General features: G+C 38.8%; 1 protein-coding gene across 4 annotated transcripts in view; it reads right to left on the reverse strand.

The window, feature by feature from the left end:
* Positions 1 to 14134, reverse strand: part of TBC1D15 (TBC1 domain family member 15) — a 76519-nt gene extending 62385 nt beyond the window's left edge. For all 4 annotated transcript variants that reach the window (XM_057316422.1, XM_057316421.1, XM_026500016.4 and 1 more), the window contains exon 1: positions 14029 to 14134. In XM_057316422.1, the coding sequence (XP_057172405.1) occupies positions 14029 to 14058 (30 nt within the window). In that variant the 5' untranslated portion in view covers positions 14059 to 14134. The remainder of the gene's footprint in view (positions 1 to 14028) is intronic.
* Positions 14135 to 14378: the final 244 nt, after the last annotated feature.

Consider the following 14378-nt stretch of genomic DNA (forward strand, 5'->3'; position numbering starts at 1 on the left):
TTCCAAAATCAATCCCTGTAATTCACCACAGTGAAAAAAATTTTTAAAGAAAAACCATATGATCATCTCGAAAGGTTAGAAAAAGCATTCAACAAAATCCAACATCCATTTCTGACAAAAACTCTCAGCAAATTAAGAATAGAAGGAACCCTTCTCAGTCTGATAAAGGGCATCTATGAAACACTACATCTGATACCATACACCATATAAAGACTGAATGTTTTTTTCCTAAGATCAAGAACAAGATAAGGATGTCCAATCTTACTACTCTATTCAATACTGTACTTGAGATTCTATTTTTTTTTTTAAAGATTTTGTTTATTTATTTGACACAGAGAGAGACGGCCAGCGAGAGAGGGAACACAAGCAGGGGGAGTGGGAGAGGAAGAAGCAGGCTCCCAGCGGAGGAGCCTGATGTGGGGCTAGATCCCAGAACACCGGGATCACGCCCTGAGCCGAAGGCAGACGCTTAACGACTGCGCCACCCAGACGCCCCTGTACTTGAGATTTTAGATACCACAATAAACAAAAAATAAATAAAAGGCATCTAAATTGGAAGAAGTAAAACAACTTATTTGCAGATAACATGGTTGTCTAGGTAGAAAATCCAGTAGAATCTACATAAAAGCTGTTAAAACTAAATGAATTTATTTACAAGGATCCAGGACTCAATATCAATATGCAAAAATCAATTATATATATATTATATATAATATACATAAATACATGTAAATAAATATATATTAAATATAGCATTTACAATAACATCAAAAAATATCAAATACTCAGAAATAAATCTTTTTTTTTATTTAAACGCAATTAACCAACGTATAGTACATCATTAGTTTCAGATGAGGTATTCAATAATTTATCAGTTTCATACAACACTCAGTGCTCATCACATCACAAGCCCTCCTTAATGCCCACCACCCAATTATCCCATCCCCCCACCCGCCTCCCCTCCAGCAACCCGGTTTGTTTCCTATAGTTAAGAGTCTCTCATTGTTTGTCTCCCTCTGTGATTTCTTTCCATTCCATTTTCCCTCCCTTGCCCTATGATCCTCTATGCCATTTCTTCTATTCCACATATGAGTGAAACCATAAGATAACTGTCTTTCTATGCTCAGGTATAAATCTAATAGAAGATGTGCAAGACTTCTAAACTGAAGATTATAAAAGTATTTGAGAGAAATGAAAGAAGAACTAAATTAAATACAAAATACACCATGTTCACGGCTCAGGAGAATCATATTGTTAAGATGTCCATTCTCTCCCAAACTGACCTCTAGATTGATTGCAATGCCCATCAAAATCCCAGCAGGCTCTTCTGGAGGTATTAACAAGCTGATTCTAAATTTGGCGGAAATTCAAATGACCTAGAATAATCAAATCAGCCTTCAAAGAGGATAATGGTGGAGGACTGACATACCTCACTTTAAGACTCAATCTAAATCTACAGTAATCGAGAAAATGTAATATTTATGTAAAGAGAAATAGACTGACAGTACAGAATAAAGAGTTCCAAAATCAACATAAACATATATATATATATACATGGTAAATTTATTTTTGACAAAAGTACAAAAGCAATTCAGCAAAGAAAGAATAAGTCTTTTCAACAAATAGCGCTTGAAAAACTGTATCAGTGTGCAAAAAATAAACTTCAATCCATACAATGCACCATACACACAGATTAAACTGAAATGGGCCACAGATTTAAATGTAAAAAGTAAATCTACAGGGGCACTTGGGAGGCACAGTCAGTTAAGCGTCTGACTCTTGGTTTAGGCTCAGGTTGTGATCTCAGTGGGGTGAGATCAGGCCCCATGTCAGGTATCACACTCAGCCGGGAGTCTGCTTGAGATTCTCTCTCCCCCTCTGCCCCTTCCCCTGTGCTTGCATGCATGTGCTCTCTCTTTCAAATAAATAAATCCTAAAAAAAAAAACAAAAAAACCCCACGAAAACTACAAAATTGAGGAAGAAAACATAGGAGATAATCTTATGGCTTTGGTTCAGCAAAAATGTTTTAGAAATGATACCAGAAGCATAAAAGAAAAAAACTGACACATCAACAAAATTAACACTTTTTTTTTAAAGATTTTATTTATTCGACAGAGATAGACAGCCAGCGAGAGAGGGAACACAAGCAGGGGGAGTGGGAGAGGAAGAAGCAGGCTCATAGCGGAGGAGCCTGATGTGGGGCTCGATCCCATAACGCCGGGATCACGCCCTGAGCCGAAGGCAGACGCTTAACTGCTGTGCCACCCAGGTGCCCCCAAAATTAACACTTCTGCTCTTTAAAAGACATTATCAAGCAAATGAAAAGCCAAGGCTCAGTCAGGGAAAATACAATGCAAATCACATCACGTTATCTAATAAAGGACCCATATCCAGAACATAAGAACTCTCAAAACTCAGGAACAAGAAAATGAAGAACACAGTTTAAAATAAAATGGGCAAAAGGTTTGAACAGACACTTCACCAAGGAAGACATAAGGATGGCATACAATCACATGAAAAGATGCTCAATATCATTAATCATTAGGGAGATGCAAATTGAAACCATCATGAAATACCACACATCTATCACAATGGCTATAATTAAAAAGACTAACATGCCAAATGTTGACAGAGATGTGGAACAGTTGGAACTTTCATACACCACAGTGAGAATGTAAAATGGTACACCTACTTGGGAAAATAGCTTGGCAGTTTCTTAAAACGCTAAGCGTGCAACTAACATTATGATCCAGCCATTCTACTCCATGGTATTTGCCCAAGAAAACAGAGAGCATCTATTCATACAAAGGTATACCAATTTTCGTAGAAGCTCTATTTGTAACAGTCAAAAATAGAAAAAATCCAAATGTCTACCAACAGGTTAATGAATGAACAAATCTTGGTATACTCATACAAGGGGATACTATTTGGCAATAAAAATGAATAAACTAATGATACACACAACATTAATGAATCTCAAAATAACTATGCTGAATGAAAATCAAAAACAGAGTACAAACTATGTAATTCCATTTATATAAAACTCTACAGAATGTAAACTAATCTATAATGACAAAAAGCAGCTCAGTGGTTGCCTATGGACAAGGTAAAGGTAGTGACAGATTACTATGAGTCAAGAAGAAACTTTGGCAGAAATATCATCACCTTGACTGTGTTGACGGGTTCACAGTGTATACATACATCATAAGTTATCAAATTACACACTGTACATGTACAACTTATGGTCAATTGTACCTCAAAACTGTATGAAAAATAAGTTACATGAAAGGTCCATTGTTTTAAACTGTAAAACCCCATATAAAAGTAAATATGTAAGAAGAGACAGTTCCCTTAAAAAAAAAGTTGATCCTGCCTCAAAAAGAAAATTTAGATTATACCCTTTTTTCATTGCAGATTAGATGTCCATAGGGAGCAAACTACTATCAACAAAGACTTGCCACTTAGTGGTATTAAGCTAATTTGATATAAAATTGATTCAAACTGAAACTTCTATTAAGCACTTACTATGTGCCAGACATCATGAAGAACAGAAAAATAAACAAGATAAAGTTCCTTCCATGTACCTGGCAATGTTACAAAAAAGGTAAAATCTTCACACAAGCTAGAATATTCTATGTGCTACCCCACCCTCTTGGGAGGGGGGGGGGAAGAAAAATGTATTAAAGTACCAAAAAAAGGAGAAGAGTTGTCCATTTGGAATAAAACTGCCTCATGCCCTCCAGGCTCTTACCTATTCTTAAATATCTGCTAAGATGCCTAAGCAGTTAAGTATATTTATAAAACTCTCAGTGATGATGGCCTGCTGATGGCAACATAAACTGCAGACTTTTTTCCTTTAGCAAAGGAACTCTGCCAGATGTAACTTATTAAAAGAACTCTAGACCACAGCAAATGTTTTAGAATAAACTTGCTGACCTCTAATTTATCAAAAGTTAAAAACAGAAGGCAAAACTGAGGCAGGCAAACAGATAAATTCAACTTTCTAGATAAAAAGAAATGTACTTGGAAACAAATAATCAAATTTAAAAAAATGGGCAGAAGATATGAACAGACACTTTTCCAATGAAGACATACGAATGGCTAACAGACACATGAAAAAAAGTTCAACATCATCAGCCATCAGGGAAATTCAAATCAAAACCACACTGAGATACCACCTTACACCAATCAGAATGGCAAAAATTGACAAGGCAAGAAATAGCAACTGTTGGAGAGGATGTGGAGAAAGGGGAACCCCCTTACACTGTTGGTGGGAATGCAAGCTGGTGCAGCCACTTTGGAAAACACTGTGGAGGTTCCTCAAAAAGTTAAAAATAGAGCTACCCTATGACACAGCAATTGCACTACTGGGTATTTACCCCAAAGATACAGACATAGTGAAAAGAAGGGCCATATGCACCCCAATGTTCATAGCAGCATTGTCCACAATAGCCAAACTGTAGAAGGAGCCGAGATGCCCTTCAACAGACGAATGGATAAAGATGTGGTCCATATATACAATGGAATACTACTCAGCCATCAGAAAGGATGATTACCCAACATCTGCATCAACATGGATGGAACTGGAGGAGATTATGCTAAATAAGTCAAGCAGAGAAAGACAATTATCATATGGTTTCACTTATTTGTGGAACATAAGGAATAACAGGGAGATCATTAAGAGAAGGAAAGGAAAAATGAAGGGGGGGGGGGACAGAGTGGGAGATGAACCATGAGAGACTATGGACCTGGGAAACAAACTGAGGATTTTAGGGGGGGGGGATGGGCGAGCCTGGTGAAGGGTATTAAGGAGGGCACGTATTGCATAGAGCACTGGGTGTTATATGCAAACAAGGAATCATGGAACACTACATCAAAAGCTAATAATGTACTGTATGGTGACTAACATAATAAAAAAAAAGGAAATGTACTTGGGACAATCCAACTCAAGACCACACTACTTTCTGACCAAAAAAAATCTGAAAAAGGTAAGTTGCACGATACAGCAGCAAGTAATTTTTTATATTGTTCCTACACTTGAGTGGGATTGGATTTTCATTTGTATTATGATTATCATAATCTTTATTTTCAAAATTTGACAATTTAACCCAGATATTTTTAATTTATTATTAAGCTTAGGAATAAATTTCTTGCCCTAAATATCTGTTCAAACATGTAAATTCAACACCTACTATGCATAACATACTTTCTTGAACCGTAGTAGCTATGTGAGTTTTATAAGTTAAATTTAACAACAAAAAAGTTTTAAAAATTGTTTCTTTAAAACCATCAAGTATATTGAAAATTTAAACTTTGGTTAGAGAAGGTATCCCCACAAAATACCAGAGTGAACCTAGAAATTCTAATGAACTCCACACCCAAATATCTAAGCACCTACTTGATATTTTCATTTGAATAATCCAAAGGCATCTTAAAATTAGTGTTTTACCCTAAATCTGCTCTTCTGCTATTCCCAGCTCTGTGAAAGACATCCCATCTACCCAGTTATCCTAACTTTTTTTTTTCCATCATCCCCATCCTATCTCCTAAATCTCTCAAACCTTCACCTCCGACTTTGACCCCTCATCATTTCTATCCTGGGTTGCTAAAATAACATTCTGGTCTCTCTTCTCCCAATCTAGTCACCTTCCAATAATTTGTGTAAAGTGTGTAATGTGTAAACACTGCCAAAATCGTTCTTTACAAAGTGTACATTTGACCACACCATGCCTGAGCTTAAAAATCCTTCTGACTCCATCCTCTATACCTGTATTTTACCTCTGCAGCTAATCAACACCTGACACTCCCCAATACATACAAACTTCCTGCCTTGGGCCACTCTGAACTCACCTGTTCCCTCAAAGCCTTGTGCCTTTTTATGTGTGCACTCTGTTCTCTCTTCATTACACATTCTGCAAATAACTTGTAAATCCTCCAAAAGAGCAACAGCCCATCCAAACTCTTCCCACCACCCCCACTCCACCTAACCTGATTTAGAAGTTTCTTTACTCATACACTGAACACATTTATTGAGCTTCAACTAAATGTTGGGAATAAAAGATTTTGGGAGAAAAACACACACCAAAAAAAGTGTCTGCCTAAACTAGTAATGTCATGTAAACCAGCAAATAAATGGTCATAGCACAGTGTGATGAAGTATGCACAAGCTCCTGAATGAGGTGTCATTTTCAGTTATTTCTCCAAAAAATATATAATGAATGCATACAATGTGCCAGGCACAGAGGGTGTTTCTAGGTATAAACACATATTATTCAGTCACTGCTTCAAAGCACTTACAATCTAAGAGGGAATTAGGACAAGAAAACAGATAATTACAATATATGATACAAGCATGAATAGGCTACAACAGTAGGACCTAATAAATGATGTCTAATCTAGACCTAAGGACTCGGCAGGATGAGAAATCAGAAAGACTAAACTAGAGGGACGTATAAACTGAGACCTGGAGAATGACAAATTTTAACTAAAAAAGGATTTACGCTCTTGGCAAAGAGTGTATGTTCTACACAGAGAGCAGTAATTCAGTTCATGGCTACAATCCAGACCGGACAGCAGAGGTTAAAGAGTTTAGAGACAAGAGTAGAGACCACACCAGATCACAAAGAGTTTTATAAACCATGCTTACGAATTTGGGAGTTTGGGGACGCCTGGGTGGTTCAGTGGGTTAAGGGTCTGCCTTCAGCTCAGATCATGATCCCAGGGTCCTGGAATCGAGCCCCACATAGGGCTCTCTGCTCAGCAGGGAGTCTGCTTCTCCCTCTGCCACTCCCCCTGCTTGTGCTCACTCGCGCTCTCTCTCTTGACAAATAAATAAATAAAATCTTTTTAAAAAAAATTTTTTGGGGAGTTTGGAATTCTTCCTGAACAAAACTCTTTGCCACTAGAAAGCCATTAAAAAGTTCTAGCAGGGGAATGCCATGGTCAGACTTGCCTTTTCTAAGCAAACACACTGGCTGCAGAGCCAAGAATCAACAGCTGCAGTAATCCAGGGAGGGAGAGATTCATGGTGGCTTGAAGTACAGCAGAGGCAGTGGGGATGAAGAAAGGCAGATGGCTTAGAAAAATATTTAGAAGGTCGAAATGATAGGACTTCGTGACTGATTAGATATGGGAAATGAAGAGAAGAGAAATCAGGGACAAAACTGAGTAGATGTGGTTATTCGCTGAGATGGGAACACAGAAGGAAAAAAGTAAACAGTGAGTTTTATTTGGGACAAGTTAATCAGTAATGACTGTGGAACTGAAGAAATGTAGAACATAGATGATTTTAAGAGTAACAAGTCACAGAAATTCTGAGAATGAAGATACAGAGATGTTGAGGTATTAAGGATGTTACAATTCTCAAAGGGCAGGCAGCAGAACTATTATTGCTTCTTAAGGGCAACAGTGTGCCAAACAATGTCAGACAGAAGGACAAAAATATTTAGCAGTCTGGGGAGGTACAATGAGGACTAAATGATTGACTTCTCTTACACCAACGACTGCATATACACTATAATACTACACATTAAGAGACAGTAAATGGATTTCATATGGATTTCCTTCCACCAAAAGTAAAAATAAAAAAGCTGGGTTATAATTTTTCATTTAGTCCCAGCAGCTATGTCCCATCGAAGACCTAACATTTTAATTCTTTCCCCAAAAAGCCATGTTTTTATTAATCCATAAACTAACCTGTTAAATTTGCAAACTACTGTATTGTGTAAAAAAATAAAGTCTATGAATTATCATATGACCTCACTGATACGTGGAATTTGAGAAACAAGACAGAGGATCACTGGGTAAGAGAGGAAAAAAATGAAATAAGAAAAAACCAGAGAAGGAGACAAACCATAAGAGATTCTTAATCTTGGGAAACAAACTGAGGGCTGCTGGAATGGAGGGGAGTGGGAGGGATTGGGTGGCTGGATGATGGACATTGGGGAGCGCATGTGTTGTGGTGACCACCGTGTATTGTGTAACACTGATGAATCACAGACTTGTACCCCTGAAACAATACATCATATGTTAATAATAATTTAAAAAATGAAAAAAAAATAAAGTCTATGTTTAACCATTCAGTATCCAAAGAACTCAACATACAGAAGGTACTTAAATGTTTGCTAAAGAATGCCAGAAAAGGGGATGCCTGGGTGGCTCAGTCAGTTAATTATCTGACTTTGGATCAGGTCATGATTCCAGGGTCCTGGGAGCAGCTCCTGCATCAGGCTCCTTGCTCAGCAGGAAGCCTGCTTCTCCCTCTGCCTACAGCTGCCCCTGCTTATGCGCGCATGCTCTGACAAATAAATAAAATCTTAAAAAAAAAAAAAAAGAATGCCAAGAAAAAAAAAAAGACAACATACTCATATTGTATTTTACACCAGAAAGGTATTACCATGTTATAAGATCTAGTCTAGGGATCTAGTCTAGGGAAAAAAAAGTTCTCCAGGAAAACCTAGATACTAGAATATTCTATTTCTTAAGCACAAGGGTTTCACAGTACTATAAGCATATCTTATGGGAATTAGAAGCAGCCAAATTTAAGTTACAAAATGAATTCCTATTAGAATGCCATCAAAACAAACTCTTAAAAAATAACAGCTGATTTCCCAATTGTTTCATGTTTTTTTTCCCAATAGAACTAAATTCTAAAACAATCACAGTAAAATAGAATAAAACCTAAGTGTACTAAAATAGGACTTTTTAACTCCAAAACAAGAGTACTCAGCAATTCTCTCTCTCCCACTCTAGTCCCCACTCATTTTCTCTACCTTTTTGCTCATTCGTGGTCACTGAATACCTACTATGTGCCAGAATCTTGGCTGGATGCAGGTGAAACATTTCAGGCCCTGCCCTCATAATGAGTCAGTTTACTAGTCTTCAGCATACAAACATTCAATAAAAATAGCACCTACTTCAAGGACTTGAAATTCATTTTGCATTTCCTTTTTAGACAAGGCGAAGAGTTGGGTGCTACTGAGTATTTTCCTTCTAAAGAACCTTAGTCTGTAGGATAGAAGGTAAAGGGCTATCTGATACACACCCAATGCCTAATATTGTGCCTGTAACAAATCAGATGCTTATAGTATTTGTTGAATAATGAATGAAAGTAAACTAACAATCAGGGCAGTGGGTCTAAGGCCAAAACCTATTTCAGGCCATCTCCTTTCTCCCGTGATAGGTAAATTCAACTCATTCCATTAACTCAATTCTGTCCACCAGTTACAGAAGACACAGGATGGTCTTGACAGGCAATGCCCCTATTTCTCCCCTCAATATTCACAAGAGAATGTCACTTTCTCTGTATGACTATTAAAACATATTGTTGTTCTACAGACAATTAAAAAAAAAAGCTGAACTCTAAGAACTAATCAGGGTTTATAATCAAACTCAAACCTACTTTCAAAAGCTCAGCTAAGAACAGTATTTACGCAAAATTGAATTCATCCACTCATGATGACAAAAACCTACCCCTGATTTAGTCAAATCATCAGAGACCTGAAGACGTCAAACTGGTATCCTATATTTACTGAACTACCCACTGGCATAACACCATCAGCATACTAGAGGCATTATAGGGTCTTTTTTCTTACCAAAAAGATATAGGGGCACCTGGTGGTGCAGTCGATTGAGCATCCAACTTTTGGTTTCGGCTCAGGTCATGATCTCAGGGGTCATGGGATGTAGCCCTACATCAGGCTCCACATTCATCTAGGAGTCTGCTTGAGTTTCTCTCTCTCTCTGCCCCTCCCCCACACGCTCTCCCATTCTCCTCCTCCCTCAAATAAATAAACCTCTCAAAAAAAAGATGCAATATGCCATATAAGTACATACATTATATTACATAGTACAAAGAACCTACAGGAGACTTTGTTCTCTGGTCTACCCTTCAGAAACTAGTTGTTTGGGGTTTTGCTTTTGGTTTTTTTTTTTTTTTTTTTTTTTTTTTTTTTTTTTTTAAAGATTTTATTTATTTATGTGACAGAGAGACAGTCAGCGAGAGAGGGAGACAGCAGGGGAGCGAGAGAGGAAGAAGCAGGCTCCCAGCGGAGGAGCCTGATGTGGGGCTCGATCCCAGAACGCCGGGAATCACGCCCTGAGCCGAAGGCAGACGCTTTAACGACTGAGCCACCCAGGCGCCCCTGCTTTTGGTTTTATTTGAGTGTGGATCCTATCGTCCTTACAATGGATCAGGTTCCCCTCCTTACTTTGGCTGCTAAAAAACTTAGAGCTAAATTGTGGTCCACTAAAGCATACGGTTTATTTAACAAATGTACTTCCAGTACCATTTACCTTTTTTACCCTTACTTTCCTTTTACCTTTTTTCTAATTTATTTTACATAACTATATTGCTTTTATATTTGTGAGCAGCTTAAATCTTTGTGGAAAATGGCAGGAAAAATAAAACATTCAACTATTTTGTAACCATTAATAACCTTATAATGTTTAAGAAGTCTGAAAGATTTTCCTTAACATTAGTAGCAGCTAACATTTACTGAGCACTTACTTGACACCAGGCACTACTCTGAATGCTTTGCAAATATTAACTCATTTAATCCTCTTTACAATTCCATGATGGAAATACAATTATCCCTCATTTACAAATGAGAAAACTGGGCACAAGGAAGTTAGGAAATTTGCCCAAAGTATACAGCCATAAGCAGTGGAGCCAGGGTTTGAACCCAGACAACTGAGCTCCATTTCCTTAACCACTGCCCAATTGTGATGATTCTTCATTCATCAAAACTACACGATTTCTAAAACATGGTATTTTTCGATTCCTAAACTAACAATGAGAATCAGAGCTAGAGCTAACTTCAAAGATGAAGTTTATACCCATACCAAAACCATATTGTAAATCTTTAAAATGCTGCTATATCCAAATAATGACTTGCAGAGAAACTGAGATTATGAATAACACCTACAAAGCATCTACTGCGTGCCAGGCTTTGTTCTAATATATTTACTTCACAATCCATAAAGTAGGTAGTATATCATCCCCATATTACAAACGAGGAGACTGAAGCACAGAAAGGTTAAGTAATTTGACTGAAGTCACTAGAAAGTGTGAAATTAGTTTTTGAAACTGGTTTGGATCCAGAATCCAAACTCTTAACTGCTATCTAACACTGCTTCTCCATATGACAGAGATTAACTTCCTTGATTACTTCCTACACTCAAAGTTCAAAGCAAGCAAAACAGAATTGTTAGAAAAGTTACATCCTAGATCTCAAACTGATTCTATACACCAGCATCTGTATTTTTTAAAAGTACCACACGTGGCTCTTGTGAGCCTTGGTTAACATCCACTGCCCTAGATTTCTAAGCTAGATAGGTCTCAGCTGAACCTTTGGGTGCGAGGGGTGTGGGGATAAAGCAATACACACACAAATACATATACACACTCACTCTCTCACATCTAAATATTCTTCCCTGGTCCCCTTTCCCAAAGGAACAAGACTGAAAAGGAGGGAAGTGTAAGATAAAGCCAGAAAGGGAACATGACTTCTTATGTCATGTTAAGCAGCCTTTAGTATTATTTTAATGGTGACAGTTAACAAAATAAATATTTTTTTTAAGATTTATTTTGAGAGAGAGAGAGAGTGTGTGTGTGTGTACACGCGCCCACGAGCAGGGGAGGGGCAGAGGAAGAGAAAGAATCTCAAGTATACTCCGTGCTGAGAGTGGAGCCGATGCAGGGCTCTATGTCATTACCCTGAGATCGCCACCAGAGCCAAAATTAAGAATCAGATGCTTAACCGATGAAGCTACCCAGACACCCCAGATTTTGTTTGTTTTTTTAAAGCAAGAGACAGATTTGTACATTACAAAAAAAAAAAATTCCTCCAGTAGTGGTATAGAGAGGGGACTATGGGCAAAGAACTGCAACAAGGAGAAAAATTAGCTAAGAACTCACTAGAGGCAGACTAAATGAACTAAACACAGAGAATGAAGGTATGCAGAAATTTAAGAAACTTATTTGCAGTAAACTGGTAGAACTTGGTTCTTGACAAATTATTATTGAAATGGACGTCTCCAACTTTGTTTTACATGCAACCACTGAATGATATCATTTAACTAGATCTGAACTTACTGAGGGAAGAATAAGTGGGTTTTGCTGGTCATAACAGTATTATCTAGGAGAGGGGCAGGTTTTAGCATAGAAAAATAGTTTAGGTGGTATGATGGTAATGGGTGTCAATTTACAATGAGTGAGAATAAATGCGATGGTGAAGTACAGTTATGAAATAAAAGACTAATTTTAAGAAGTCAGATTATGGGGGCATCTGGGTGGCTCAGTCGGCTGAGTGAGCAACTCTTGATTCCAGCTCAGGTCCTGATCTCTGAGTCATGGCATCAAGCCCTGTGTGGGGCTCCATGCTCAGCAGGGAGTCTGCTTGAGATTCTCTCTCTCCTTCTGCCCCCCCCACACCCCCACCCCCGCTCATGCCATCTCTCTCTAAAACAAATAAAATCTTTTTTTTTTTTTTAAAGCCAGATTATGAAAGAGAGTGACTGGAAGGAAAGGGTGAAAAAAGTCTTATATTTCACAACTAGGCTTCATCATCTCAAGGATTCTCTCAAAAACAATCCACTCCTGAAAGAGGGAAGCGTAGTTCAAATGGAAAGGATCCCTTCTTGGAAAGACCTAAACTGGATCGGTCCAGACAGAAAATCAAGCAGGATAACTTTCAAACAGTAATGAGTCAAACAAAATCAGCATGCACAATGAAGACTTAAAAACTAACAAGACAATCAAAGAGCAGGAATAATCCAAACAGCTATGACCAACCTATCATTTAAAATAGTCAATATGTAGAAGTATGAAATCTTTCTTAACGTTTTTATTATTTCATGTAATCCTAACAACTCCAACACAAAAAATAATAATTGGCACCACCACTATTCTGGAGAAAAAATTTACGAACGACAGAGAAGTCATACCTGCGCAATTTCCCAAGGTCACACTTCAAAGTAACAGCAAAACCAAGACCGTATGTTTTATTCTGCCACAAGTCTAGTGGTCCATACACCAAACCACAAACGTTGTCAAGTAATTCAAAATGGGATAAGGAGAGCAGTATAGAGAAAATGACTGAAACTCGATGAACAGAGGAAGCTATCGGTGACAAGTAAATATGTAGTCATTAGTTTTCCATGAGTCATCACCAGACCCAACTGTTTACGAAATACTCCCGCAATAGGAAATGCTGCCTGTGGCATGTCATGACAGTCCTAAATAACAGGCATTAAGATGTGCCCTCGGAACGAATATAGGCAATATATAACGAAATCTCCGCACCTAATCCTAGTTCCTAATGAAGTAGGAGGGAGTTAAGACAGTATCACAGATACTCCCCCACGAAAACATCATAGAGATCTCTAAGAAATAAATACCTTAACTAACGCCTTCCTAGACAAGCGTGGGATGGTGTAAATCTGCTACCTGAGTGGAAACATGCCCTGCTGCTCACAAACACCAGCCAACTCGGCAGTCTGGTAAAATGAATCCAATACACTCTTTTCTTCTAAGCGCACAGCTGCACAGCACCTGTTTTCAGCTCCTCCGAGAGGGGGCAAAGATGGCTCTACCAGAGTGAAGCAGAGAAAGACGGGCAAGTTAGATTAACCCCTCAAAGGAAAAGAAAAGAAAAAAAAAACCACGCTGGAGTCAGAAGAGTAGATCTAAAGAATCAGAGTCAGGAAAAAGTGAACCACAAAAGGAAAGGAACTAGGCAACTACCTGTCTCTTAGAAAAAGCAATACAAATTAAAGCTGCCTGCTGCGGGGCAGTGCAGAACAGCGCCGAGGCCTAGCCGGCCTTGGAACAGTAGCCAGTCTCATTCCCGACTGAACCGGCAATCTCGAGAAACAGCTGACAACGACCAAGTCCTCTTCTCTTACATTCGCCACAAGCTGTTCCTGATACAGAATGGCCTTCACGTCCCTCCCCGACCGGCCTCCAAGCAACAAAAGCACCCCTATGCCAGAGAAAAGTAGGAACGTTCGCCGGGGCCGTTACTTACCTTCCCGCTCACAACACCCACCGCCGCCATCTTTCCTTCGCGTGCCTGTGATGACGTAGCAGCGCCTCACGTGTCTCTGGGATTCACAACAACATCCGCCAAAACCAGGTTGATATCCGGGCGGGAAAGGGGCGGGGAGTGGCGGTAAAAGCGCGGAGCGAAGGGGCGGGTGAGTGGAAGAGCCTGGCGCATGCGTGGAACAGCATGGCGCATGCGTACTGAGTGGCTCTCAGGCCGCTGGGGTGGAGTCTCTGGTGCATACCGTGCATGCGCCGATTTTTTTTCTCATGGAGGGAAGCTAAATTGAAGTGTTTTTACTCTTGTGTTTTCCTGAGGAGGAGTCTTTGAGC

The sequence above is a fragment of the Ursus arctos genome, unplaced genomic scaffold, assembly GCF_023065955.2.
Source record: "Ursus arctos isolate Adak ecotype North America unplaced genomic scaffold, UrsArc2.0 scaffold_21, whole genome shotgun sequence".
NCBI lineage: Eukaryota > Metazoa > Chordata > Mammalia > Carnivora > Ursidae > Ursus > Ursus arctos.